General features: G+C 40.5%; 2 protein-coding genes across 4 annotated transcripts; one reads left to right on the forward strand and one right to left on the reverse strand.

Moving 5' to 3' along the window:
• Positions 1-690: 690 nt before the first annotated feature.
• LOC119557022 lies at positions 691-25,102 on the reverse strand. Of its 3 annotated transcripts, none has more exons than XM_037869559.1 (3): positions 24,880-25,102; positions 1,469-1,769; positions 691-972 (listed from the first exon to the last, which is right to left on the reverse strand). In XM_037869559.1, the coding sequence occupies exons 2-3, from the start codon at positions 1,521-1,523 to the stop codon at positions 824-826; spliced, it is 204 nt and encodes a 67-aa protein (XP_037725487.1). In that variant the 5' UTR covers positions 1,524-1,769; positions 24,880-25,102; the 3' UTR covers positions 691-823. The 3 variants fall into 3 exon arrangements, with proteins under 3 accessions (XP_037725487.1, XP_037725488.1, XP_037725490.1); XM_037869560.1 differs by having other exon boundaries at positions 24,955-25,101; XM_037869562.1 differs by having other exon boundaries at positions 24,982-24,997.
• On the forward strand, positions 1,962-8,548 carry LOC119557020 (cytosolic endo-beta-N-acetylglucosaminidase). Its single transcript, XM_037869557.1, has 4 exons — positions 1,962-2,319; positions 4,841-5,078; positions 6,412-6,729; positions 7,239-8,548. The coding sequence occupies exons 1-4, from the start codon at positions 2,055-2,057 to the stop codon at positions 8,422-8,424; spliced, it is 2,007 nt and encodes a 668-aa protein (XP_037725485.1). The 5' UTR covers positions 1,962-2,054; the 3' UTR covers positions 8,425-8,548.
• Positions 25,103-26,352: the final 1,250 nt, after the last annotated feature.

Raw genomic sequence — 26,352 nt, forward strand, 5'->3', positions numbered from 1 at the left:
GCGTTGGCAACACAGCTGTTCGCGGGCCAGTGCGGCCCATCAAAAGTGGCAAGGCGCTGCCAGACTAATGGGAAAAGGTGAGAGGGCGCGAAAATTTGAATTTGTACGTTACAAAAATGTAAAAAGAAATATATTTTCATTGGCGGCCCCTTGTTTCAGTTTATATTAGTTTGTAACATTTCTTTTATTCCTTTTAAGAGTTGTATTTTTCAGTACTATTTTCTATATTAACTTGGATAATAAAACAAATATTCTTTATATTATTTAAGGTATATTTCTCCCAACCCATTTAAAATAGCAACCTTGCACCTTGTTTTTAATATTGTATATTAATATATTTTATATTTTGGCAAATTCAGTAACATGGTTTGTTATTAAAGTAACTTTCTCTAAATATAATATGCTTACAACGAGTTTCGCAGGCGACACAAAAAAAATTCAACGCATTCAACTGCCTTGGGCAGCGAAGTGGGTTCCATGGTAATTGTGGTTGTGGTGGGGTGGTTGTGGGTGGTGGTGGGTGGAATGGGGTGCTACTGTGGTCTTGTGGGTGGGTGGCCTTGGTGGTTTGGGTCTTCCTTATCATTCAGTTGCGTCAGCCCCAGCTGCGTGCGCCACAGATGTCAACCACAGTCCAATGCATGACGGTGACGTCGCCTCGTGATCCTGACGGCGCTCCTGGGGGATTTCCTCGGGGACCTGTGCCCCCCTCCCCGGCCGACTTCCCAGCACCCTCCTCCATTGCGATGACCTGGTCCGGGGGAGGCCCCGGCTCCTGCTGCTCCTCCTGCTCCTCCGTCGTTTGGCAGGCCGCGTACAACAACTATGCGGTCACGTAGTACTCCCGCTGCCGCTTCTGGCACTTCTCGCGGGCAATGTAGCACAGGGCAATCGTGATCAGCAGCACTATGGTCACGCCCATCCCGATGCTCACCCACATGATCTCCTCGTTGATGCCCACGTACGAGCGTCCTGCCAAATATGCATTCATTTTAATAAGTAGTGATTAATATTTAATATTAGTTATGACTTTTAACTTATAGATAAAAGTAGTATTCCATTAATTTCATTGTGCATTTAAATAGCTGCTTTTAGTTATTTTAAATATGCAAATATTGAGCTAAATAGCTTGAAAACTATCTTCTTGAGTAAAATATTTTATAACCTTTTTATTCTCGTATAAAATATCCTTTTGAATTTAAATTAAACATGAAAAACGACAATTTTAATTCATTGTGTGCATATTTATTTTAACCATTTCATTTTTAATCAGTGTTGCTACAATTATATGTTATATGATACAATAAAATCTTCTGAGAAAATAAAACAAAATGAAAATTGATTTCAGCTGTTATCGCTTCGTGTGCACTTGGTTGGGCTCAATAAAATTATTCAAATAGAATGGGCTGTGATAATGGGGATGTATTGAGGGCATCAAGGGATAATGAAAATGAATTGAAAAACTCACCATTGTAGTAGTGATTGGAGTAGCCGGCTTTGCCAGCCACTCGACCCGCTGGCATTTTGCGAAAAGTTCGGCCAACTAATAAATAAAAATGTGCGTTCCTTTTTTTTCTTTTTCTTTTTTTCTTGGCTCGCTGGCCTAGAAAGTTTTACGAGTTATTTGTTGCTTTTGCAGCTTTTTCAAATAGTTCTACTTGTTTTCTCGTTCTGCTTCTTTTTTCAATTTGTTTGCTCTTTTTTAATTACAATTTATGTGCTTTGCCTGCATTCCGCATTTGTCAAGGTCGTTGGGTGGCGCCAGTTTCCTGCCATAAAGAAAGAAGTAAATTGAAAAGGGGGGTAATACCATTAATAAGACTTTTCTCAGATTTCTCCAAGCTATTTAAATTTGAATTCTCGCGGTTAATTTAGTGTTTTGCAACACTGCAGCGGTCAAATCCCTTTTTACCGTTTGTAATATTTTTGGTATATTTGACTCTGCGGTCACACTGGCTTGTCAGCTGCTTGCAAACATAAATAATACATTTTGTTAGTTTTAGCCGGTGAATTCTTTGTTTTCCAGCTTAAAATTAATTGTTTAAAACAGTGAAATGGATAATTTGGAGTCCAAAGAAGTGGAAAGCACCAGCAAAGTGATGGAAAACAAGGAAAATGAGAGGGAATTTGACAGAACTACCGGCGTCGCCACTGAAGAAGAGGAAGAAGTGGTAGCGTCTTCCCATAAGAAGAAGAACGTGGAGGAGGAGGAAGATGATAAAGCTGTGGTTGGGAGAGAGAAGAAAGACGAAGAGTGCGCCAGAGAGAAAGAGACAGCGAAACAACAAAAGTGCCTGGACAAAAACACCTGTAGCTGCCGTAAGTCCATCTCTCTCACACCCACATTTCACAATCATATTACTTTTTTAAGATTATATAGAAGAGATAAGAACCTTATCTTAAAAGCTTCCTATTAGTCAGTCTGTAATTAGGTATATTGATTCTATTCAGTGTTTACCTTTTATCGATTCAGATAAGAAAATGTTCTTTTGTTTTAAAGATAGCAAATTTTTACCCACATACAGATATGGAAATTTCCTTATAAATTTTATGGCAAGCTGATTTACTAAAATTTTTAATGATCAGCAGAAATCAAAAATGTTCAATATATTAATTTGAAATTATTGCTGTTTTTATTATTACTATCAATGCTATCTTATAGTTTATAGTTTTTATATCTTGTTTAGTACTTTGGAACTACTTTCAAATGAGATAATTGTTTGGGTATTGTTTTTTGTAAAAAATTAGATAAAGTGGATAGGGTTGTGGGATTTGAACGATGCAGTTCTTTAGAAAATACATGCATTTCAATGATTTTAGGTTTTTTCCGCATTTGCAATCCCAATCAAACTCATTTCACAAGGGTAAATGCAATTTAGGCGCTACCATATCTTATATTGATATTGTCAATCAAGAATCGTTTAGGCAGACACCTTTCATTTCCCTTTTGTGGCACATCTGACCGAAGATAGTGTCCAAACATGTGGCTCATTCGTATGCAACGATTGTTCCTGGCCAGAATCCATATCCTGGCATCCGTGATAGATTAAAGTTACGCCCAGGCACAAATTGCATGAAAACGCCACGCCCCCCACCCATTTTCCCCTGCCAACACTGCTTCAGTTGCAAAAAGTTTTGCCCAAACACACTGAGAGAAGCATTCTATCTCGTCCTAGACCTAGAATTACAACTAGTTATTACTTATTCCTGTTTTAAATTTCATATTTGTCTGTACCTTTGTGGTACGCTGTTCGAGCAGAGCTATTCCCTATGTTTTAAATTGTAATTAAAAAGATAGCACTTCAAAATTGCAGCCTCAAAAAGTCATGGATTTTTGGTCAAAGTTTAATACGTTTAATAACTCAAGGATGGCCTATTTTCTCGCAGTGCAGCAGCAAACACAACAGGAAACGGAGCGTCCTTCCGATTTCATTGCTGCACATTCACCGACTGCATCTGCAATCGAAATGAGTGCGAAGGTCGCTTTTGACCAGGCCCAAAGCCCAAAACCCGTTAGTGAAGTGGCTCTAACTCGGTTTCGACTTGAATAATTCATGCCCCAAAAATGGCAGACAACGAATGCAACGTACCAAAAATTGGGCAAAAAAGTTTCGAGTTTGTAAACTCATCTGCGATAAGGGCGATAACTGAATCATTTTTCCAATTTTCCCGGGAAAACTTTAAAGGCAACTCCTAACTGCCTGGTAATGAAAATAAAGCGTTTGGTTTGCCCATTATTTAACCGCGCATTAAGTGCAGTTGACGTTGCCGGCGGCGTTGGCTAATTGAAAAGCGCCAGCTGCAGCGAACGTGGGTTGTCTTGACCCCCTTAACACCCCAACGCCCCCTGATTAACCGTCTGCTCAGGGGTATTCATCCTTATAGAGCCCCCTTCCTTTCTGGTGAGTTGCCGCTGCACAAGCTCATTAAGATTGCTAATTTTCCCCACTGTCTTCTGCCTGCAGGAAAATCGGAAAACGTGAGAATTGCGCTCTGCTGACTGCAGCGTTTCCATATTTGTATAGGTTATTGATTTTGAAATTATTGCTTAATTAGGATCCTTGTTGTGCCTGCTATTTCGGATTTAATCATCAACTCTTAGTACTGGTTTACAACTTTCAAAAGGGCCACTTATGTAGATAAATTAAATATTTTTATAAACATTTTAAATAGGTTTTAACCTACTTTATGTTTCCCTAAGTACATTGCATTTTATTAGTAGCAAACATGCATAACAGTTGCATGTAATCGCCATGGAACTTATCTGGCGGAAATAAAAACCAGCTCGAGAGCTTGACCATGACACATTCAGCGGGTTAAGTGCGAAAATTGAAAAACTAAGTGTTCATCCGGAAAGTTGTCAAAGGAAATGGGTGAAAATTGGCTGTCAAGCAAAGACAAAAAATGTTGAAGTATTTTTAAGTGCCTTAAAAATAGCACGGAAAGCTTGCCATTATTTATAAAGAGTTAAAACATACAATTTTAGTTTGCTTAAATATTAAAAAAAAGACTATGAATATGGTATCTGGAATTTGTAAAACTAAAGGGTAAGTTGCATGAAATAACGGTTTTGGGTAACCAAATTAACATGGAAATTAACAACACATTTTTTTCTGTGTGGCTGGGCCTTCAGCCCACTCACTCCCACCCACCCATTGCCATTTGATAGCGAATTATCGCTATCGCGAAAAACTAAACAAGAACACTTTGGGAATAGCTGTAGAGTCGCCCATTCTCATCCTCCATTCTCAACGGAACCCTCGAGCGGTTCGCATCCGCGGAAAGATCGTTAAAATAATGTCCGGACGGCGTCGGCTTTATATATCCCCCTCCCTTGCAGCCCAACTGGAGGCGGAGGCCATCAAGGACAACCGCCAGCTGCTGGAGTTCCGCGTGCGGAGCAGGGACATCGACTGGCGCCACTATGTCCAGCCCCTGGACACCAAGATTCGATCGGGAGCGGTATACTTGGAGCGCCAGGTGGACTTCGTGGGCAGCCACCGGCGACCGGTGACCGAGGATAATCGCAGGGAACTGCTCGTCTGCCACGATATGATGGGCAACTACCTCGAGGATCGGTGAGCTATTAATTGGTATTCAAATAGATGGGTATACGCTAGCATTACGTCTTTTGCCAAAGTAAAAGTAATAACAAATAAGAGTAGAAAAAACAAGGAAGAACGCTATAGTCGAGTACCTCGACTATCAGATACCCGTTACTCAGCTTAAGGGACCAAAGGAAAGTGGAGATATGCAAGCAGCAAATGCGCCACCTACCGGCGGTATACAGACTTAAGCGTTGTGGGCGTTAGAGTGGGCGTGGCAAACTTTTTTTTTAATCAATCGATAGGTATTGACGAGACCAATACATTTAAGTTAAAATTTTTTATCTAGCACGAAAATTGTGGGCGCCACAGGCTTGGGCGGTTTGTGGGCGTTAGAGTGGGCGTGGCAAACTTTTTTTTAAATCAATCGATAGGTATTGACGAGACCAATACATTTCAGTTAAAATTTTTTATCTAGCATGAAAATTGTGGGCGCCACAGATTTGGGCGGTTTGTGGGCGTTGGAGTGGGCGTGGCATATTCGCGTAACATACTTGCGCTGCGCTCAAGCCCACGGAATCTAAATCTGAAATCCCGTTTCTCTATCTTTGATATTTTCCGAGATATCCGCGTTCATATTTACGATTTTTTGAAGTTTGTGGGCGGTTTGTGGGCGTTAAAGTGGGCGTGGCAAACTTTTTTTTTGGGTCAATCGGTAGGTATTGATGAGAACAATACATTTCAGTTAACATTTTTGTTCTAGCATCAAAACTGTAGGAGCCACAGTTTTGGGCGGTTTGTGGGCGTTAGAGTGGGCGTGGCACTCTTCTGAAACAAACTTGCGCTGCGCAGGAATCTCAGGAATCTGCATGCCTAATCTCAGTATTGTAGCTCTTATAGTTTCCGAGATCTCAGCGTTCATACGGACAGACGGACAGACGGACAGACGGACATGGCTAGATCGACTCGGCTAGTGATCCTGATCAAGAATATATATACTTTATGGGGTCGGAAACGCTTCCTTCTGCCTGTTACATACTTTCCGACGAATCTAGTATACCCTTTTACTCTACGAGTAACGGGTATAAATATCTGCATATTAAACATGGTAAAGTTATCATCTAAGGATTCTAAAGCATTCATTAATCTTTTTAATTTGTGTTATTAAAAACAAGACAATGAATTCAGTTAAATTTTTTAATAAATGACAATACCTATATTATTAATTGCAATTTTACCACTAAATGACAGCGACAATATCCAAAAAGGCAAAAAAAGCTTAAAACCCATAGCACAAACATTGTTTTTCAATCAATGTGGTTAAAGTTAAGATAATTAAGTTTCTAATTGTTTTTATCCTTTGCAGGCACTTTCACAGCTCGGAAAAGTACGACGACTATCGATTCGTGCACTGGTCAGCCGTGGATTACTTCTGTTACTTCAGCCACCAGTACGTGACCATTCCGCCCTGCGGTTGGCTGAACGCCGCCCATCGTCACGGTGTTCCCGTGGTGGGCACGTTCATCGTGGAGGCTCCGGGACTGCTGAACGAGGTCCTGGCCACCGAGGAAACCGTTTCGAGGACCGTGGAAGCCCTAACCCGCCTCTGCGAGCACTTCGGCTTCGAGGGATGGCTGGTCAACGTGGAGGTAACCGTTCCCCAGCGCAATATGCCCAATCTCTAGTGAGTACTTAAGGGCACTCCATTCCTAAAAGGGTGCTTTGTAGCCTTCTAAAGGTCCACAGCCAGCAGCTGTCAGTAAAAGTTGTAGGAAACAAATGTTTACATGAAATATTACTAGCTTGAAAGCCCCATCATCTCTTTCGTAACAAATTTCGCTCAAAAGCGAACTTAAGTCGCATATCAACTGTCCAATTTATCAACAGCTTTTCCATTCAATCGATCACGAGCTGTCAAATATAAAACTGGCTTTTCCATTTTCGCGCCGGATTGAAGTTGACTTATTGCACTTTGTTCAAGTCTAAGAGGCAATAACTTTTTTGCACACATATACTACGTACTTTTGAATTTTATACAGACTTTAGAATACCTTTCATATGACGAATAATGTAATTTTTAATATTTCTTAAATGTGCTTGGGAATATTAACCCTTTAAATTAATCATAAAGAAATGCCCATACCCCAAGACCACCTTCTGCTAATCCCATTAAACCGTTTCCATTTTCCCCAGCCGCTTTGTCCGAGAACTGACCGCCGCCACGGAGGCACGTGTGCCCCACGGACGTGTCTTTTGGTACGACAGCGTTTTGGAGAGCGGCGAACTGCTGTGGCAGAACGAGCTCAACTCCCGCAACGTGGAGTTTTTCCGGCGCAGCCACGGAACCCTGATAAACTACGCCTGGAACGAAGGCCACTTGGAGCGGAGTGCCGAGCAGGCCAAGAGGGAGCAATCGCCACGGCATCGCGTCTTCATGGGATTGGATGTGTTCGGAAGAAGTCGCAAAGGCGGTTTCCAGAGTCTGGAGACCATGGAGCACATAGCGAACAATGGCTTCTCGGCGGGGATCTTTGCACCTGGCTGGTCCTTTGAAACCCTCAGTCGCTTTGGGTACAACATCAAAAACCCACGCGGCGATGAGCAGGTGAACTCGGCCTTCTTGGCCAGAAACGAGGCGTGGTGGGCTCGCATTTGGCCCACTTTGGCCACACATCCGTACAGTTCGCTGCCGTTCTTCACGGACTTTTGCGTGGGTTCCGGACGGGCGAGCTACGAGCGGGGATTCAGGATTGCTGGCGAGGACATGCCCTTCCTCAACCTGTCGCGGCAGTCGCTGCAGCCATCGGTGCCGCTGGACAAGAATGCAGTGCATCATTTCGACGAGGCCTTCTCGGGCGGCTGCTCCCTTCTGGTGACCAACTACGAACGGGCCTTCCGGCTCTTTGTCACTGATTTTGAACTGACCCGTGGCGTTCTGCTCCTGGGCTATGCCTATAAAATTAATGGCGATGACGTGGCCACCAACTTTGATTTGCTGGTGCGAGTGACTGCGCTGAATAGGAACGATGCGGAGCTTTATCTGTTTTGCGGGGAATATAGCGGCTCAATTGTGGCTCCACAGCGCTGCTATCTATCACCCACACCCACCGATGGTGTCCTGCCACGCGTCCATGCCAAACTGCCGCAGGACACCAGACTCCTGGCATCGGGCTGGCAGGTGCGTTACTACCTGGTCAAGTTCGATGGGCCCGTTAGGGTCCAGGATATTGGTGTGAAGTGCCAGCGGCCGGCGGAATCGAAAACGGAGGCTCAGTTGGGCGCCGTTTTTGTGGAGGCTCTGCCGCTGGAGGCTTTGACGGACACGCGGACAGACATTCCGGTCTACGGCAGGAACATGTGGGATGAGCAGCGGGCTTAAAGCCCCAGTTGGTTAAATCAATAACTTTTTTTTTTGATAATTTATAAGTGTATAGATGTTGCACAAAAAACTTATTTCTAAATATGTAAATGTGTTCAAAATATAACCGTAACAAAGCTGAAAATTTGTGTTTCCTTGTATGATAACTTTCTGAAACACAGGATATTTCGCATATCACCCTTTCAATGTCTTACATTATTGATAGATAATACAATTTTCTTTGCTATTTTCATATCTGTAAAAAATATTTAAATCATCTTTACACATTATGTTCGGCCCATTCTGTTTTTTTTTTTGTGGCTCTTGCCATCGAGAGTCATTTATCAAGGCCCGTTCTTCCACTTGTGACGAACTCGGGCGGGTGACTCACGCATCCTGTACCTTTTTCGGCCCCCCGTTTGCCAGAAATTGACTTCAATCGTTTAGTCACCGCTTCTGGCACTTGGCCACATCATTCAACTACACTTCACTTCACTTGGCTCCGCCTCAGTTGCCCTCAAACTGGGCTTGGCTGGCTGCCAAAGCTGTCTGGCCTTTAAAACGTGACTTTGAAACTGTGCCTTCTGACGGCTTTTCCTTTATTTTCATGACACTGTTTCCGTAAATTTTTGCCTATCGTTTTGAAGGATATCAAAAATAATTTTGAAAGATATTATTTAAGAATTATTTACTTAAAATCCTATTTAGAATTCTTGTTTGCCTGATGTCTACATATCTTTTAATTTTGTTGTATGTTTTGGTTTTCCAATAATATGTTGATTGTAGTCATTGAAAATGGTTTAATGAAAAGCTAATTAAGAGTAGTTTGTGTAGCCTGCGTTTGTATATTAAGTTTAATTTTATCATTATTGGCCAGTCCTATTAACAATTAATCGTACCAATTAGCCTTTTTTTTAGATTCATGTTACTGCATTTAAAATGGTCTAATTTTTGTGGAGGCTTTGAATAAATAAGGGTGGGTACCAACTGTAATACTTTGTAAAAGGCTTTCAATTTAAAATGTATATTTATTCTGGAGCAGTACGTGACCAACTGACCGCAAAATTTGCATTTAAATTTGCTGCAATTTGAGCTCCAACACCTTTGGGTCCCCGCACCTCTTAACCTCTTAACCTTGGCTGGCAAATTTTTTGACACATTTAATGCAGATTTTCAGACGGCACACGCTGTTGACATCATTTCTGTTTGCATGACAGCATCTGCAATCCCCGACTTTTTCCCCAGTTTTTCCCCTAGTTTTATGCCATTTTATTTGTTTAGTTCTCCGCTTTCTGTTTAACTTTGGCTTTGGCCTTCCTCTTCAGCGAGGCTGCTTTGAATTTCCGCGCCTTTTTGGGGCGCCGAAGCGGAAGTTAAAAAAAAGGGGGCACTTCCGGCCGAGCGGGGTGCTAAGTCATTGTGCTTGCTCCCATTCATTGCGAACATTATCCCCGTCCCTGTCGCCCCACCAATCGCTATTTTGCCTCTCTTTCTCGGCCTGTCAGCTTATTGCAGAATTTATGTTCCAATGTCGCAATTAGCCACGCCCCCTCCGGCCGACGCCCATGGCAGGCGGGATAAAACCCTGCAACTGACCGCATTTCAAAGTGATTAGCGTCATCAGCCGGAATGCATTGATTTAGCTGCAGAATTCGCAGATGGCAATATGATGCGAAATGGGAGAGATTAAATCCAGATAAAGTCCAGCAATCAGTCAAATGAGTGAGGTGCACTTTGAAAAAAAATAATTCATTACGATCAGAGCCTAAAAATATTATTATTGATATTTTTATTATGTTTTAAATGAATGTATACAGTTAAATGAATATACACTACTCATTTATCTCATTTGAAAATAAAATTCCCAAAATTATATTACTCATAACTTATTCACATACATTTTTTCCACAACAGTATTGATTATTATGCCTTATAAAATTTAATTTTGACTTTCATTAAATGTTATAATTAGAAATTTTTGTTTGCTCAGCTAAACTTTATTTATAACAACATTGATTTCACTGGCTTACAAAATAATATTTTAAATATCCTCCAAGAAATTAGCCCAAAAATAATTTTCTTTCATTTATAAAATCCTTAAAATGGTATTAATTTTTACTTGGTTAAAAAAGGGTACCAAAAAATAAGTGGTTATACAAAATATTTGATTAGCTAAAAGGAAAGAGTGTTCAATTTGCTTCTCGCGCATTTCAAAAGCCCTTTCAGTTGCAAAGCTAAATTCATCACTTCAAGGCCCTTAAAAATGACCCCTCCTCTTAAATTCTCCCAGTGGTTAGGGGCTCATATTTAAGCAATTTATTGCAACACAAACCCAGAAAAAAATGGGTGAAAACCCAAACAAGCTCGGGGGCCTGACCTAGATACGGATTTTTGGTCCGAAAATTCCAGGACAGGTTGCCCAGCTGCCCTTTAATGTGGATTTTTTGGGCTGGCATTTTATGCATTTAAATGGAAATGTAAAATGTAAATGTAAATGGGAATTGAAATTGAAATTGAATATGCCAGCAGGTCGAGATGTGAATGTATCTGTCGGCCATTGTAACTCGAAAATGCAATTTGCGGTGGCCCCGGGGTCTCCGGCAGTTTGCCTTCTGATTTCTGATTTAACCCGAATTGCAAATGAGCCGGAATGAAAGATCACCATCGGTGTTAAAATATGCAAGTTCGCAAAATATTTTTAAACACACTGAACCTTGATTTGTTTTCACATTTACAAAGGTTTTTTGCTGAAGTAACATATAGTTTTTAATGTGTTTTCAATTGTTGACAAGACTTACAATGTGTATTTTAAATGGTTTTTTCAGCTTTTTAAGATCAACAAAATCGAACAAAAATGACAAAAGCCATCCTTGAAATAATAAAATATCCCTTATACTTTTTTTAATTCACTACATAATTTCTTAGAAATATTTTTAGTTTATTTATCCTATTTTAAACGATTTGTGAACTTTTTTAAGATAAATAAAACCGAGCAAACACTTAGCCATGCATGAAATAATAAAATATCCCTTATAGCCATTTCAGTTTGTTTTTTGCCCGTGGGAAATGTGTCTACCATTTTCTCCCCATTTGGCCTCCAGTTTGAGCCACATTTCTCGGCGGAGCGTTTCAGCCTAATTGCCGTATCCGGTTGCAGATTGGCGGAAATGGAATTGTCGCTGGGCGAAATCAAATTAAAATCAAGTGTGTGGCGATATGCAATTTTAAATTACCTTCACGCACAGCAGCTCCCCCACCCCGCCCCGTTTTTCATCGTGGGCGTGGCAGGCCTTCATTAATGTGGCCAGCACGGACACACACACACACTAATGAGTTTCCTCCGCAGCAGCAGCAGCGTCAGCATAAATAAAAGCTTTAATTACGCCCACCGCCCCGCGACAAAGTGATCGAAACCACAGCCAAAACCCCAGCGAAACCCTGTCATTTCGTCCTTGAAACCCATCAAATTCCAATAATAATAGATGAGCGAATGTGTTGGGAAAAATTAAAGAGCGAAAATACCCTTTAAACACTAGAACATAATGCTCAAAAAATAAGTAAACCATATATTAAAAGTAAAAAGTTTTAATACCAACGCAGTAATTGATTAAATAATAGTTTATACCAATATAAAAATTTATTTATGATTTTTTATACTTCTATGTTGTGACTTAATGATAATTTAATTTATGATAGGCCCATGACTTATAACTTCTTTTTATATTTATCTCTATCTTTATTATATACCTATTGCTTTAGATGCCTTCCTTTATATGCTTTGTTTATTTAAGATAATAATATTTTTTTCTCTCCTTAATTTCCAGATTACCTGCAATTTGCATAATATTGTCAACTTGAGGTGAGTACAATATAATGGATTTCTGCTTTCGGGATGGGGATGTCGAGCTCAGCACATAAACCCTTCTGCCTGAAAACCCGGCTGAAAACAAGCTAAACAATCGCTGCTAAATTTGCTCCCGGCTTCGGTTAATGGCTTTCAATTTGGCCACAACACCACTGCCACTCGGCTCAACATAATTTGGGTCAAAATGGTTTTTGCGTTTTGCGTTTTGGCTTCTGGCCTTCTGGCGTTCTGGCCTTTGGAGCCATGCATCAAGTGTTGGACAGTACACAATGAATAGGAATTTATGTATACATATGTGTGTTCATTTATTGCCATGTTCGCCAACACGGTCTTCAATTTTCATTAGGCAGCACTGATTAAAGTCCTCAGATTCGGATCCATATCCATTTCAATCGAAGATGGCAGCGCGAGTAATAGATTTCCTCTGTGGCCACAAATCCACTGGCGAATTTATTGGGAAATTGGGTGAAAATGCGATTTAATGCAAGGCCGTCGCTCAGCCCATTTCTCCCGATTTTTCTCCTTTTCGTAGGCAGCAGAGCGTCAAATCCTTGAGGCCCGAGCCCTTTTTTCCTCAGGATGTGTGCTGGCTCTCGCGGCGCCTCATAACTTTTCCACATGGCCAACAAAAAAAAGGGGGAAAAACAAACAAAACCGCACGAGACCAAAAAATATTTCGGCCCTTTATTTGGTTTTTACCATTTTCTTCTCAAGTTTTTTCTTTTTTGCCTTTGCTAAATGGGGGTAAAATAGGGGAAAATGTGTGGGAATGCATTTGTGACTGGCTTAGATCTCCACATACTCTCTATAAACCATTGGAAAAGTACCGATTCGTTGGTAAATTAATTTAAGGAGAGCGAGAAAAATTAATGTATGTAACAAAAGTCCTAAGAAATAAATACAGAATAAATACGGGAAGGTCTGGAAACAAAACAGCCCGTCGATGGGAACAACAACAGGATATTGAAAAGGATTTCTGGAGCATTTCCCTGTACACAGAAACTCATTTCTCTTGTTTGTCGTCGCCGCTTTGGCTAAACATTCATTATTTCGCCTCTGGTGCGACGACCATCCGACCCGCATCCATCCGTTGTATCCGTATATCCGTATCTTCCGGATCTGCCGACTATATCTCGGCTATTGGGCAGCATACTTTCCTGACGCTGAGCAATTGTTTGCGTTTTCGCCTCCCACTCGGCAATCAGTTGGGCAAACAGCAGCAGGGGGTTATTATGGCTGGGCAAACAGATGGAAAATGCAACAGGCATAGCACCTTGGATTTGGAAGACTTTGTGATTGTGTTTGCTGAAATGGAATGCAAGTTCTCAAGCTGCGATGCTTGGAAAACCATTAGGAGTTCGATCGTATGCCAGCTAGACCTTCAAATGAAACGTTTTCCATATGTTGCTAGGATATCTCCCTTAATCAAGGATATTTCTAGAGCTAACCATGCGAATAAATATTGCAAGAAGAGCACATTTTTAGTCTAAGCTCCTCCCCAGTTCCTTTTTTAAACTCTCCACAATGCATTCGCTTTTCCAGTCCAACTCAAACCGATTGCAAGCAGCTCAACGTCACTCAATAACATGTCATTTATCAGGCTGACAAAGAGTCTTAACTGCAGGGGAAATCAACCCCCTTCGCCAGCCAACCCCTCGCCGCCCATGAATCACAGACTCTTCCGTCAAGATTTTCTTTTCACTCTTTTGCAATTTTTTCTCCTTCCTCAAAATTGCTTCAGTTGATTACCAAATACCCTCACCCCATCAAAAGTAATTAATTGCGTTCGTTTAAAAGTGTTTTACTGGCTGGAGAAAAAGTTCTCGACCCTATAGGTTCTATATTTAGTCTTGAAAAATAATATTTATTCTGTGGCAGTGAGTAGCGAGTTTCTCACAGTGGAAATACCCCTTTCTTAATTTTTAATGGCCCCATCAATTAATTTAACCATTTTAACTGGGGACAAACTTGGCTAAGATGGCGCTGGTTGGCCAAGTGATTTGCAGTCGAAGGGATGTTGCCGTCGCACAGTTTGAGCAGCACTTTGACGTCAGTCGCTGTCCTTGTTGTTTGGCCATAAAAAGAAAACATCATCGGGGCAAGTTTCGCCAGCGCGAAAATGATGTGAAGTTTCCCCCACCCAGCCCACTCGCTTTTCCACTTTTCCGACTTTGTGTTGATGAGAAAAGGCAGGGAAAACACACATATACACAGGGATAAAAATAGGACAATATGTGCTGGGATTTTACAATCTGTTTAGTTCATAAATATTGTATCTTAATTTTATACTTTGAGGATCGGTTTTTAGCAAATTAATTAGATATTTAACTAGGTAGAAATATATCAACATTTTGAAGTACAAATATAAAAATATTTATTTAAACTTGGAAACTTGAAGTAAATATCTTATAGTTAAAGTATCTTTAAGGTTATTTTGTAAAGGCTCCATAAATTCCAATTGAACAATTTTTGAAATATGATATTGTTCAACTATTGTTATACTCTCTGTGCACATTGTGGAGCGGCGCGTGGAGTTGGTTTATTATAATGGGTTTGTTGTTTACGAGACACGCACTTTTTCATAATAGAAAACTAAAGTTGGCTGCTGTTTTTTTTTGGGGGAAAGGCTGACACCGTAACTGAAACGTTGCCATAAATACGGTCTCAAAGCGACCAACTGCCAGATGTCTGGTCGGCTGGCCTATCTGTGTGTACGTATATGTATATCCTGTATCCTGTCCTGGCAGCGGTTGCGACGTGACCGAGAGTCCTTCCATGTGGCAGCGACATATGCAAAGGGCGCATAAATCAAAGGATCTTTGGGCCCGAGGGGGCGGGGGCCGCAGGAATCACGGCCTGACACTGACTAACTGTCAGGAACCGATGCCAGGACATTGTTGCCAGGACGCCCCGATAGCAGCCACTTGCCGACTGCCAACTGCCAACTGGCTGTCCTGGACAAGGTCAAAGGGGTCTTTGCCAGCTGGGTTCTCCAGAAAAGCCGGTTAAAATGGGGCTAGCCGGAACTCAAGCGTTGAAGTTGAAGGCCATCGAGAATGCAACCGGAAGGATGATCCTGCATTTATGCTTAATCCGCTGGGAATGGCAGAAGGACCTCTTAGGATAACTTAAGCACTTAATATTAAGCTGAAATTTTGGATTTATGTATGGGAACTTTCCCGTGATATATATATTATTCCTCACTACGCTTAAGGACTTAAATCCTAATATTAGTCAGAAATTTCGGACTTATCTATGGGAATTTTCTGTGATATATATATTATTTCTCACTGCGCTTTAGGACTTAAATTCCTAACATTAAGCAGAAATTTTGGATTTATCTATGGGAATTTTGCGAGATATATATAGTATATTATTTCTCGTTTTGCTTAATTTACTGGGGATGGCAAAATTAGCTCTTAAGTTAATTTAAATAGTTAATATTAAGTAGAAATTTCGGATTTATATATGGAAATTTTCCGTTATATGTATATTATTTTTCACTAAACTTATTTGGCCCATTGAAGGTGAAAAACTCATGATTTATTGGTTGTTTTCACCTGCAATTTGTAAAGATTTCTCACCTGAAGGCAAAGAAATTGGGCCAAATTGATGTCGCAGACAAACTACTTGTGTTGGCCAGCTATTGTTGACGGTTTTCGCCTCACTGCCTGGTGTCTATATAATCGCAATTAAACAATAAGTGAGATTGTGTGGGTACTGAGACGTGTTTCCCGATCTAAGCACTTTTCCGACTGCCAATCACCTGTTCAATGTGTCATTTCGAGTGACATTTTGCGGGTATGTGCGTTGAATAAAATATATTTGGCCAACGCCCATATTCCACTGGCGACAATGCAGTTTTCCCCACTTTTCCTCTCGCTGTCTGTTTCAATTAAAATTTTCCCTGCGGAACCCTGAAAAGTAGGCTATGTGGCGGCCAAGAAAGATAAAAAAAAATACATTTTCGTCAGCCAAAAATGAAACCAAACTTTTTAAGTGACATTTGCCAGCTCAGCGCCGAATTTCCTTAAATTATTTGCAACTTTTTGGCAAAAGTTCACCCCTTGCCTTGAAACTTGCCAAGCGAACCTCGCTGCCTGCCGAAAATTGAAAAAAGCGCTGAGATTTGCCAGAATAATGGACGCGAATTTCCAGCCCCTCTGAACCATCGTTACACTCCCCTAAATAATTCGAAGGGCTAACCCATATCAATTTACTCACCGAAATTTTGAAAATGCGCATTGTGTTTTAATTAACTTTCCAACTCGCACACACATGTGTTTGTTTGTGGGAAAATTGCATTTCCCCATTCCCCTTACGCCATTTTCACCCTCTAAACAGTGATGCCAGAAAATAAGCTGGTTAACTTGCCAACTCTCTGCAAAGTTCTTTTAAATGACTTTTCGTTTCCAATTGTATTCCAAAACAAAGATTTTGTACCACAAAATTGAAATGTCATATAATATCATAGTCGTGAAATACACAGTACAACACTTTTAAAACAGAAAAAAGAAATATCTTTCCAAAATTACCTTTTTTGAAACCATAATACATTATTAATATAATTCATATCCAATGCTATCTTATAGTTAAAACTATAAGCAAAGAAAGGGATTATTATAGAGCAGCAAAGGGCCTTAAGCACGCTTAAGATATATATCTAAATGACAGGTTAGTTATTTATTAAAATTATTTTTCAGTTTTTTTTAATCTTATTTAGTATTTTAAAACTTTTTAGAAATGTGATATTTGTTTGAGCATTGGTTTCTATAGGAACACCATAATAGACCATATAGGCATCATAAATATATTGACTATCCCTATAACAAATGCCAGAGGACTTATGATATCTAGGTTTTTTTATAATCATCTTTCGATTGGGAATGCATACGATTTTAGGATAGTTAAGATCTGCTAAAATCGGTTGCTATATTTATTTTTCGGTGAGGAATGTATAATATATTTGGACACTTAGGATCTGCTCAGATCGGCATCCCTGCCAAGGACCACGAAAATCGTTTTATTTCATTCCGGACTTGTGTACCGAAGTCGGTAATTACATTTATGCCCGCTGCGTGGACATCGCCCATGTCGGCTTATGATAACTGGCCAGTAAGTTCCCAGCGGGACTGGATAATAATGCCCGTTGGCTGGGGTTTTGGGGCGGGCTGGGAAGAACCCCCGAAATTAATTAGACAGATCCAGCAATGAATGTGGCAGTGAGCCGCTGCAGCTGCACTGCGAACTTTGGAAGTTCCGGCAGGGAACTTGGCCAAGACCAACAGCAAACTAACGGCCAGCGAAAGTTGCAAATGTCGCACCAACAATTTCAGCGAATTATGTGGTAGTTTGGCAAGTGACTTATGAATTCTGAATGCAAAACTTCGGCAAGAGCTTAACTATATTTGGGGATTACTTGCGAAACGACAATAATTCCTCGAGACGTGTATGGAAAGTTAACAAACAAGTACTTTGGATGATACACTGTGTGTTTTTCCATCTTCGCAAATACAATCCTTTAAATGAGATTGATTTTGTAATAGTGCATAAATGAAATCTCCAGGAATGTGACCCTTGACAAATGATATACGTTATCTGCAAGTGGCCAACAATTTAGAAATTTGAAAATAAATGCTTGTTTTAAGGACTGCGATTTGTTAGCTGTGACTGAGATCCCTGAAATTAATGCTCTCCCCTTTTTTGGGGGGAATTTGAGTAATGAACTCCGCTCGAGAATCTAGCTAAGGAACTGCCAAAAGACGCTTGACAAACAATTAGCAGCCAAATGAATTGTAAGACTTGGATGGCAGAATGAAAGTTTCGTTGGGGAGGGAACTTTTTGCGGTATTTTCTGCTTTTTCCGACACTTTGCAGGGGATTTGTGAAGAAAGCAGGTCTGTTGACGGCAAAAACCAAGTACCTGCCACATTTTATGCATGTAAGCAGGTGCCACCACCAGCAGTATAAACAAATTGCCAAGTTTTACACGAGTGGCGACAGGAACTTTGTGGTGCTACCCAAAAGAAGGTGAATTCTTTGACCTTTTGCGTCTGGATTAGCTAATAAATATTCTATGTGAATTACTCCACACTTGTATGTGGGGTTTTGTGAAAAAAGTTGAATCCATTTACTTTATTTAAACATTTAAAACTCTATAAGAATGACATAATTTATGTCGACAATTACCGAGTAACAGCAAACAAGCACAAATAAAATATATGTGGCGCTTTGGCTGACTGACCTAAATTTATTGGTAAGGGCTGAACAATTTGTGGGGTTAAATAAAAATGCCATTTAGTTTCCTGGGCACCCGAAAAATGCGAAACAAGTATGTCCTTGTTTGGCCAGGACATATTTGGGATTTTCGGGCCGATAAACAGGGGGCGTGGCAGTCGACAGATGTCATAATGAATAAATATTATTGCCAATTAATGTTTTGGCCTGCCTGATTTATGTCCCAATTAGCCAATAAAAGGGCCAAAGAGCAAATATGAATACAAATATATCTACATGTGTGGTGTACAAATTGGATATCTGTGTGAGAAATCTGTTGGCCAGGGTCAAAGGATGCGATAAGGCGTCTCAAGTGGTTTTCACTTTGTCTCACTTGGCTTTATTCCATTCCAGAACGACTGTATTTGTATCTCCCATCTCCCATCTCCCATAGCCACCTCCCCATCTAAATTCTCTGTCTGCACGGGGTCTTAACTGCTCGGCAATTGGGTCAAAATGTCGTTGGCTCACACACACACTTGGGTGTTCGTAATCTGCGTCTTTATCTGTTGGCTCGAAGGATACTGTTTGCTTTGAGATTCATACCGTTTGCCGACTCCTTCACAACTTTTTAGCCCACTTTCTGCAAATGATTCGCTTTTATTTCTGCCAGCTCTAGGCCCTCTCACTTGTGAATCTTTTATGGCTGCACTCTAAGATGAATTCATTCATTCATTGTTTCTATTAAATACTATGTAAGTTAAAAGGAAAATATTTCGAATTACTTGTATATATTTAGCCCACTTTCTGCAAATGATTCGCTTATATTCCTCCCAGCTTTAAGCCCTCTCACCTGTCGTGAATCTTTTATGGGTGCATTCTGTGTAATATTCATTCATTCACTGTTTCTATTTGATACTATGTAAGCTATAAACGAAAATAGTTGCTTTATTTACCAGAAATCCTTGTTTATTTTCCTGCCATCCATCATTTTTACCCGTTTTGGCTTACACATTTATTTTTTCTGAGAACTTGAAAGATATACCTTCCGCCGCTTTTCAGACTCGACTATTATGCGTATTGTTGCTTTGGCCGCTGTCTAACGACGTCTCAAGTGCTAACAAAGCTGTCTAGAATCGCTGTCTGTCTCCTAAGCCAAGCCATTGTCAACGAACCTCCGGCAGCACTTTTCCATTTTCCACTTTCCATTTCCCGACCGCTGGTCCGCCCCCTGTTTATATTGTTCTGTTTTGCATTATCTGCAGGTTTCTGCACAGATGCCTCCGAATGCACGACTCAAACCCCATAATCCCCTCTTTTAATGTGGTATTTTCAGAGGCGTTGTTAGCAGGGGGCATTACAAATGAGGTACAAATATTTTCTTTTGTTCTTTATAATAATTAATTTTTAAAGAAATAAATATTTTACAATTTAAAGATTTAAGATATTCGATTAAAACCCCCCATCAAACCCGATTCCCAAATCTAAACCCCCCTTTGATGTCGTACGCGACATCCTTTTTATTGTTGCAATTGTTTACAAAGCGAAAAAGTTGCGGGCGAAATAAATTGCGGCTCGATAATAGAAGCTTGAAAATTGAGAAAATGGGAAAACCCAACACGTGTCGATTCGCAAAATCGCAAACTGTGAAAATTCGTCCGCCCCGAAAACCTTGACAACCCAAAACAGGGGCCTAGATACAAAAAAAAAATATAAAGGGGGAAACGATGTAAAGTTTGCCAAGCCGGTCCGAAGTTTTCTTTACGCAATCATCATAAATTAACGGCTCTCAACAAGTGGCAACAGAAATTGTGGAAAATGTGGAAAAGAAAACTGAGTAGGTGAAACTTTTCCGAGAGCAGGGAAAAACCCAACAGGCGGGGAAAATATCCACAGGCTGGTTTTCAGTCCTGAATCTTTGTACTCCTTGTTCTCCACAGAGTTCCCTGCTCATGGAGCATATATGTGTGTGATCCAAACGACTGCCAACTTTTCGCAATTTTGTTTGACCATTTATGGATTAGACTAGAATTTACAATGGCCCATGTTAGCAATACACTGCGAGAAACATAAACGAAACAATGGCTTATAATATATGTAGAAGAGTACATTTTTAGAGTAGAATGTATATGGAATTTAAAATTCTCCATGTTAGAAAAACAATGTCAAAAACTCTTAATGAAAAATATGTTAAAATTGGTCATGATATATATAGTAGAGTATAGTTATAGAGTAGGATATATTATAGGAAATGGAATTATTGCTGTAAAACTAATAATTTCAGACTTTTGATTTTTTTAATGTTAAGATCCTAAGATTCCTAAGATAAATTAGGTATAATTTTTTGTATAATTTAAAAATGATCTTAGATAAAACATTTTAAATTGCATTTATGACCTGTATTGTGCAGTTCCTCTGGGTTGTTTTGTGTGTGAAATTCGCTTTCAATTAAGGGACAGCACGGCAGCTTGTCCTCGCCGGCAGTTGCACGGCCAAATTATGTTCATGCATATTTAAAATACTTAATGAATTTCATGAAACTCGACGTTGTCTGTTCGAGTTTGACGAGTTACAGAATGTTTCGGCCAAAGAGTAGGGGGCATGGGCGTGGGAAAGGGGACGAATAGTGGGGCAAGGACGCCCCACGCCTGTTGCTGTGGCTATGGCATAATTGAGGAAGCATGTACTCCACTTTGGGGAGTCTCTGGTGGTGAAAGTAATACAAATAGAGGGGGGGAGAAAGGGTAGCACGTTCTATAGTTTGCCAGCGATGGGAGAGGGGGGTAAGCACTTTGGCCAACTATCTACCAGGGCTCTTACATCCTTACATCCTTCGGTGATTTGGAAACAATCCACGAATGGCACACAATTAAACGCGGGCAAAATGTAGTCTAATTTTGGGGGATCTCCCAGGGAAAAGCTCACTTTATAGTTCTGCTTTTCCGCAGAATTTTTACGGCTCGCAATTAAAGCAGGGCGAAAGTGCGAACTATTTTCGGGGAAAACGTGAGCAGTTTCTGTGTAGGTAGAATTTATTTTTGGGTTTCAAAAACCCATATTTCCAACGAAATTTTTACTATGGAAAAACAACTTTAAGCTACACAAAGGCAACGTTAACATTAAAACCGAATGATAGACGTCGAGGAAAATTCGCTAAGGAATGGGAAGCACGCGACATTTAACCGTGAAAAGAGCGTAGGAAAAGCGAGGGAAATTCCTTGGTGGGGGCCTCTTCTCTGCAAAGAATGGAATGAAGTCGCCCTTTGAGAAAAGCCCACCTTAGAGGGAAGAAAACAAAAAAAAAAGGATTGAGAAGAAGCGGAACAGGATGACTTGGCCCGCGGAAACTTCAATCAACTAAAGATTTCCCCCAGAAACTTGCAAATGACTGAAATGTGTCACCCTAGGGAGCCTCATTTTTTAGCTCTATTAGAAGGCAGTTGAAAAAGTCAAACTAAAATTGCAATCAATCCACAGGGGATTGCAGAAAGTTTCCCAAAAAGGCATGCAATTTTTACATTGCTAGCGAAAAATTCCCAAAGGATTTTAGTGATTTCCATTTGCTATGGCATGTAAAATATGTAAAATGCAGAATGATGACCTCAAAACAATTAATAAATGTTCGCCACGTGGCAGTTCAATTTAATAATTGATTAAATAATGTGCTTTTGAACTGTCAATATTTTCCCAAGCCCCTCCTTCACCCAAAAAAAAATTGATTACCACCTGGCGAGCCCGACTGTCAGAAATTAAAAACGAATTGTTTTATTTTAATCCGCGATGTCGGGGAATTCGCCAGGCAATTGGCTGTGACTGGATCACCCCCCCCCAATCGCTTAACCCCCATTCTTAACCCATGATTCCCCAGAGAAGCCCCCAAAGATATGCAACAGTTAACAGTGAGACGTCTAATTTAATTGGCTTAGCCTGAGCTCCGGGCTTAGGGCTCTCGTCTTTGGGCTTTGGTCTTTGGACCCGGGGCTTTGGGGCTCCTCCACTTTACAGCGCTGACAACCGACTCGGGGCATTAACCTCCTGACGGCCAAGGGGGTTGCCATGCGACTGGGTCGCCGAGAGCATCGTAAAACGCTGCGTATCAAATTATCGTTAGATTTATTGCCAGCCACCCAGGCAGTTGCTCTCACTTTACATTTCTTTTTTATGACGGCAACCGAACAACGGAGAAAGTTGTTAGAAAAGTGTATGTTTTTGTATGGAAGGAGTGGCCGAATGGCAGTTGGATTGCATAGTCCTCGATTTATGCGTTCTGGTGTTCGTGTTTATCCCACAGATACAGTTACTACATATCCGATAGCCGACAAGCGGTTTGTTGTCCATTCACTTCCCAACTGAACCAGAGATTTATTGAATCAGCAATTTTATTATTTATAACTATGGAAAGAACACATTTTAAAAGCCCGCACAAATTAATTAATGTACAACTAATTTAGTTCACATAAAATGTGTATTTTGAAAATGTAAACATTAATATTGTACACATTTTCCTGCCACACTTTGATAAGATAGTCTGCATAGTTATATGCCAGTTAAAACAAAAGTTAATTGCTTGCAATTTAACTATGGAGTATGAGGTTGTGATTTTAAGAATGTTTTCTTTAAGTCTGCTCGACTTTGTTTAAGAGAACAGTAACGAGCTAAGGTTGGTTTTAATTTAAGTTGATAATTATTTGCAATGTAGGGTTTTTAGCCCTGCAATAGGGACGAGATTCCATCGAATGATGGCCATTTTGCAGCCGATGCCAATGCAGTTTTCAATTATGCATGCGTTTCGACAGGTGGCGCCCTGAATCACTCGGCACGCGTCATGAATTTTTCATGATGTGGGCAACGCCTCTTCCTGCGATTTTCTGAATTTTCACCCTGCATTTTCCCGTTTGAGTTTCCCTCTTCCATTGCCACACACGTTTAGCTGGCTGATACGGATGATTGGATCGACATTATGCAGTTCTTTCAATCCGGCATTGAAGCCAATCAGTCGTCAGGGGCGGTGGGAGGCGTAATGGGCAGCGGGGGCGTGGCAGGTGCATTGTCAGCTGCATTGCAGTTCACCTGGCTGATTACCAAAACGCTGACGGAGCCCCGACAGTTGTGATCGGGAAATATGGGGAATATGAGAAAATGCAGCCATGTGGCTCCAATATTAAGTATACGACGTATGGGCCGCATGCCATTGTCTTCTGCATTATGTGAATTGACAATGGAAATGGCATAGCTGGCATTCACAGATACTGCATACCATTTGTTGTTCTTTGTGCTCCTCTAAAATGCCAAGAATTTTCCATCATTTGTGCCTTTAATCCTCATCGAGCACTTAGAGCTGGTTGTACAAACTATGTTTTCTCCAGTACAATGCAGAACCTATTTTTAGATATTTCACTGAGACAAAAACAAGCGACGTGTCTTTGCATAAATATTTAAAAGGCTAAAACTTTTATATCAACTGGAAAATTGAAATGGAAAAAAGTTTTCAATGTTCAGGTTTATACTTAGTTTCAAAGATGTTTTACTTATTTTAAATCTCGTGATGATTCGTTTTTAATGTGGCCACTTCTCACTTTACTTTACTTAAAAAATATAATTCAAATTTAAATTTATAACTTGAATTACTAACAGGTATTGTGTTTCGATAATTATTTAAAAATATGTGTAAATTCCCAGAAACTTTCTATTTATGTATTTATTCTATTTCTGTATTTAACTTGAGTTACTAACACGTATTGTGTTTGGATAAATATTTAAAAATATGGGTAAATTCCCAGAAACTTTTTCTATTTATGGATTTATTCTCTGGTTAAAAGGCAATTACTAAATTCCCAAAAAACTATTTCTGTTGTCGATGAGAGGCAGTAAGCAAATTCTTACTTCTGTTTCCTTGGGTTCTCCAATTCATTTACGTTTAACACCCCTTACTTAGTTACCAAATACTCAGTATTTTATGGCCGCGTTTTAGGTTTGGTTAGTAAATCCCGATTTTTGATTTGTGGTCACAAAAACTAGGCCCCAAATCCCCAGAATATATAACAAATGGCACAGTAATGACTATGCCGGGCGTGTGCTGGCATAAGCCGAAGGCATTGCCACGATTAAGCCACGCGCGATGGTAAAGTCCACAAAACTAAGACAGAACAGGGCTAGGAAAATCATAAAAACGCCATATGCGGAGTGGAAATCTGTGTTGCAATAGTCCTTGTTTTTGGCTTTTTGTGCCCCCCCCCCCCCCCCCCCCCCCCCCCCTCGGGCAAATGGAGTGTAATGAAATGAAAGATTTATGTTAATGGCTTGCGGCGGCAAGTAGGCCTAACCAAAACTATGTATGCTAAGCAGAGAGGCACTGTTTATAAATAATAAATCGAACGGGGATGACAATCGCTCACCTCCGAAGAGGCCAGACAACGCCTATCCTGCCGCACTTTCAAATGTTCAGACCAAAGTTGGCGCACTTTCCGTACTTTCTGAGCTTTCCGTACTTTTCGTACCGGGCCGACGGGGCGTATGAGCGACGGCACAGAGCAGATATCAGATATCAGGTACCAGAGGTGGGATATCAAGTAGCCGACTGCGGAGGCGACCTGCCACAAGGCGACACAAAAGCGAACTGAGGCGCCCATCCGGCGACTGGTGGCCGCCACGGCCACATGGCGTTGGAAATGATGCTGCCCGCACGAAGCCATGGAGCTCGGCTCCGGATAGCTCGGCTTTTTTGGATCTCCGAGCTGCAAAGGACGAGGGGGGGGGGGGGGGGGTTTAAAGGAGCACACAGTCGCTGCAGGATATCCCCCGGTTTGGCCACACATTCGAGGACGGAATATTCGAGCAGGTCCAAAGTAGCACCTACGAGGGTTTCAGGATTAAATTATAAATTAAATTTTAAGCCTCCTTAGGCTTGGAATCTAATGTTATTAAAAGAAAAAAAAATGTTAAAAGAACTAGGCCCCTACGAATTTAATCAGAAATATTTAAACATCTCTGAATAAATAAGTATAAATGAAAGATACTTAATTTTAATTATAAATACAACAATAGTTAGACAAAGAGCAGTATCAAATAAACTTTTATAAGCATAATATGCTATAAATAATACAAAAAAATAGTTTAAAAAATGTATTACTTATCTATTTGTTTAATAATTAACTAACGACGAAAAAACCTTGCTATTTGGCCACCTTCATTTATATATTAAACTTTGTTTGCCAACTTGAGTTGAAACTTCGACTTAGATTTCGAAAAATCAAGAAGCTGATATCCTTATTTAATTAATATATCTTCTAGTCAATTCCCAAAGAAGTTTCTACTCTAATCTTTCAGAGTATATATTTTTAAATACTTTACTTAGAGTTTTCTTTTTCGGTACAGTAAGCTCCCCTTTTTAACCTGTACCACTTTTCAGGGCACCTCTGTTCAAAGGCGTTGACTTGAGGCCTGTCTTTGGGCCAAGTCGACACCTGACCACGGCTCTGTCCTGGCAAAGTCCGGCTAATTACCCCGGTGTCCGGCCGTATTCGGTGGCACTTGGCGGCACGTTGGCCGTGTCCTTGTGGTCCTTTGGCCCCCGCAGAGCCCCCACCTGCCGACTTTTCCCCCCGTGTGTTATCATTTGACACAAAGTCAACTTTCAGAGGCAGGCGAACTCAATTTGCACCTGGACAAGCCAGACACCTGTGCATATGAGTTTTTTACGTACTTACACTGGAAGAAAACCTGTTTAGGTTTTTATATTAAAAAAATGTATAAATAAAAATATTAAAATTAAGGATATAATACTTTTAAATTTTTGTACATGGTATTTTAATCAAATGTTTTGCCCCTTTGACATTTAGATGTGTTTTATACACCTGTACGAAACCCTT

This window comes from Drosophila subpulchrella, chromosome X (assembly GCF_014743375.2).
Source record: "Drosophila subpulchrella strain 33 F10 #4 breed RU33 chromosome X, RU_Dsub_v1.1 Primary Assembly, whole genome shotgun sequence".
NCBI classification, from domain to species: Eukaryota; Metazoa; Arthropoda; class Insecta; order Diptera; family Drosophilidae; genus Drosophila; species Drosophila subpulchrella.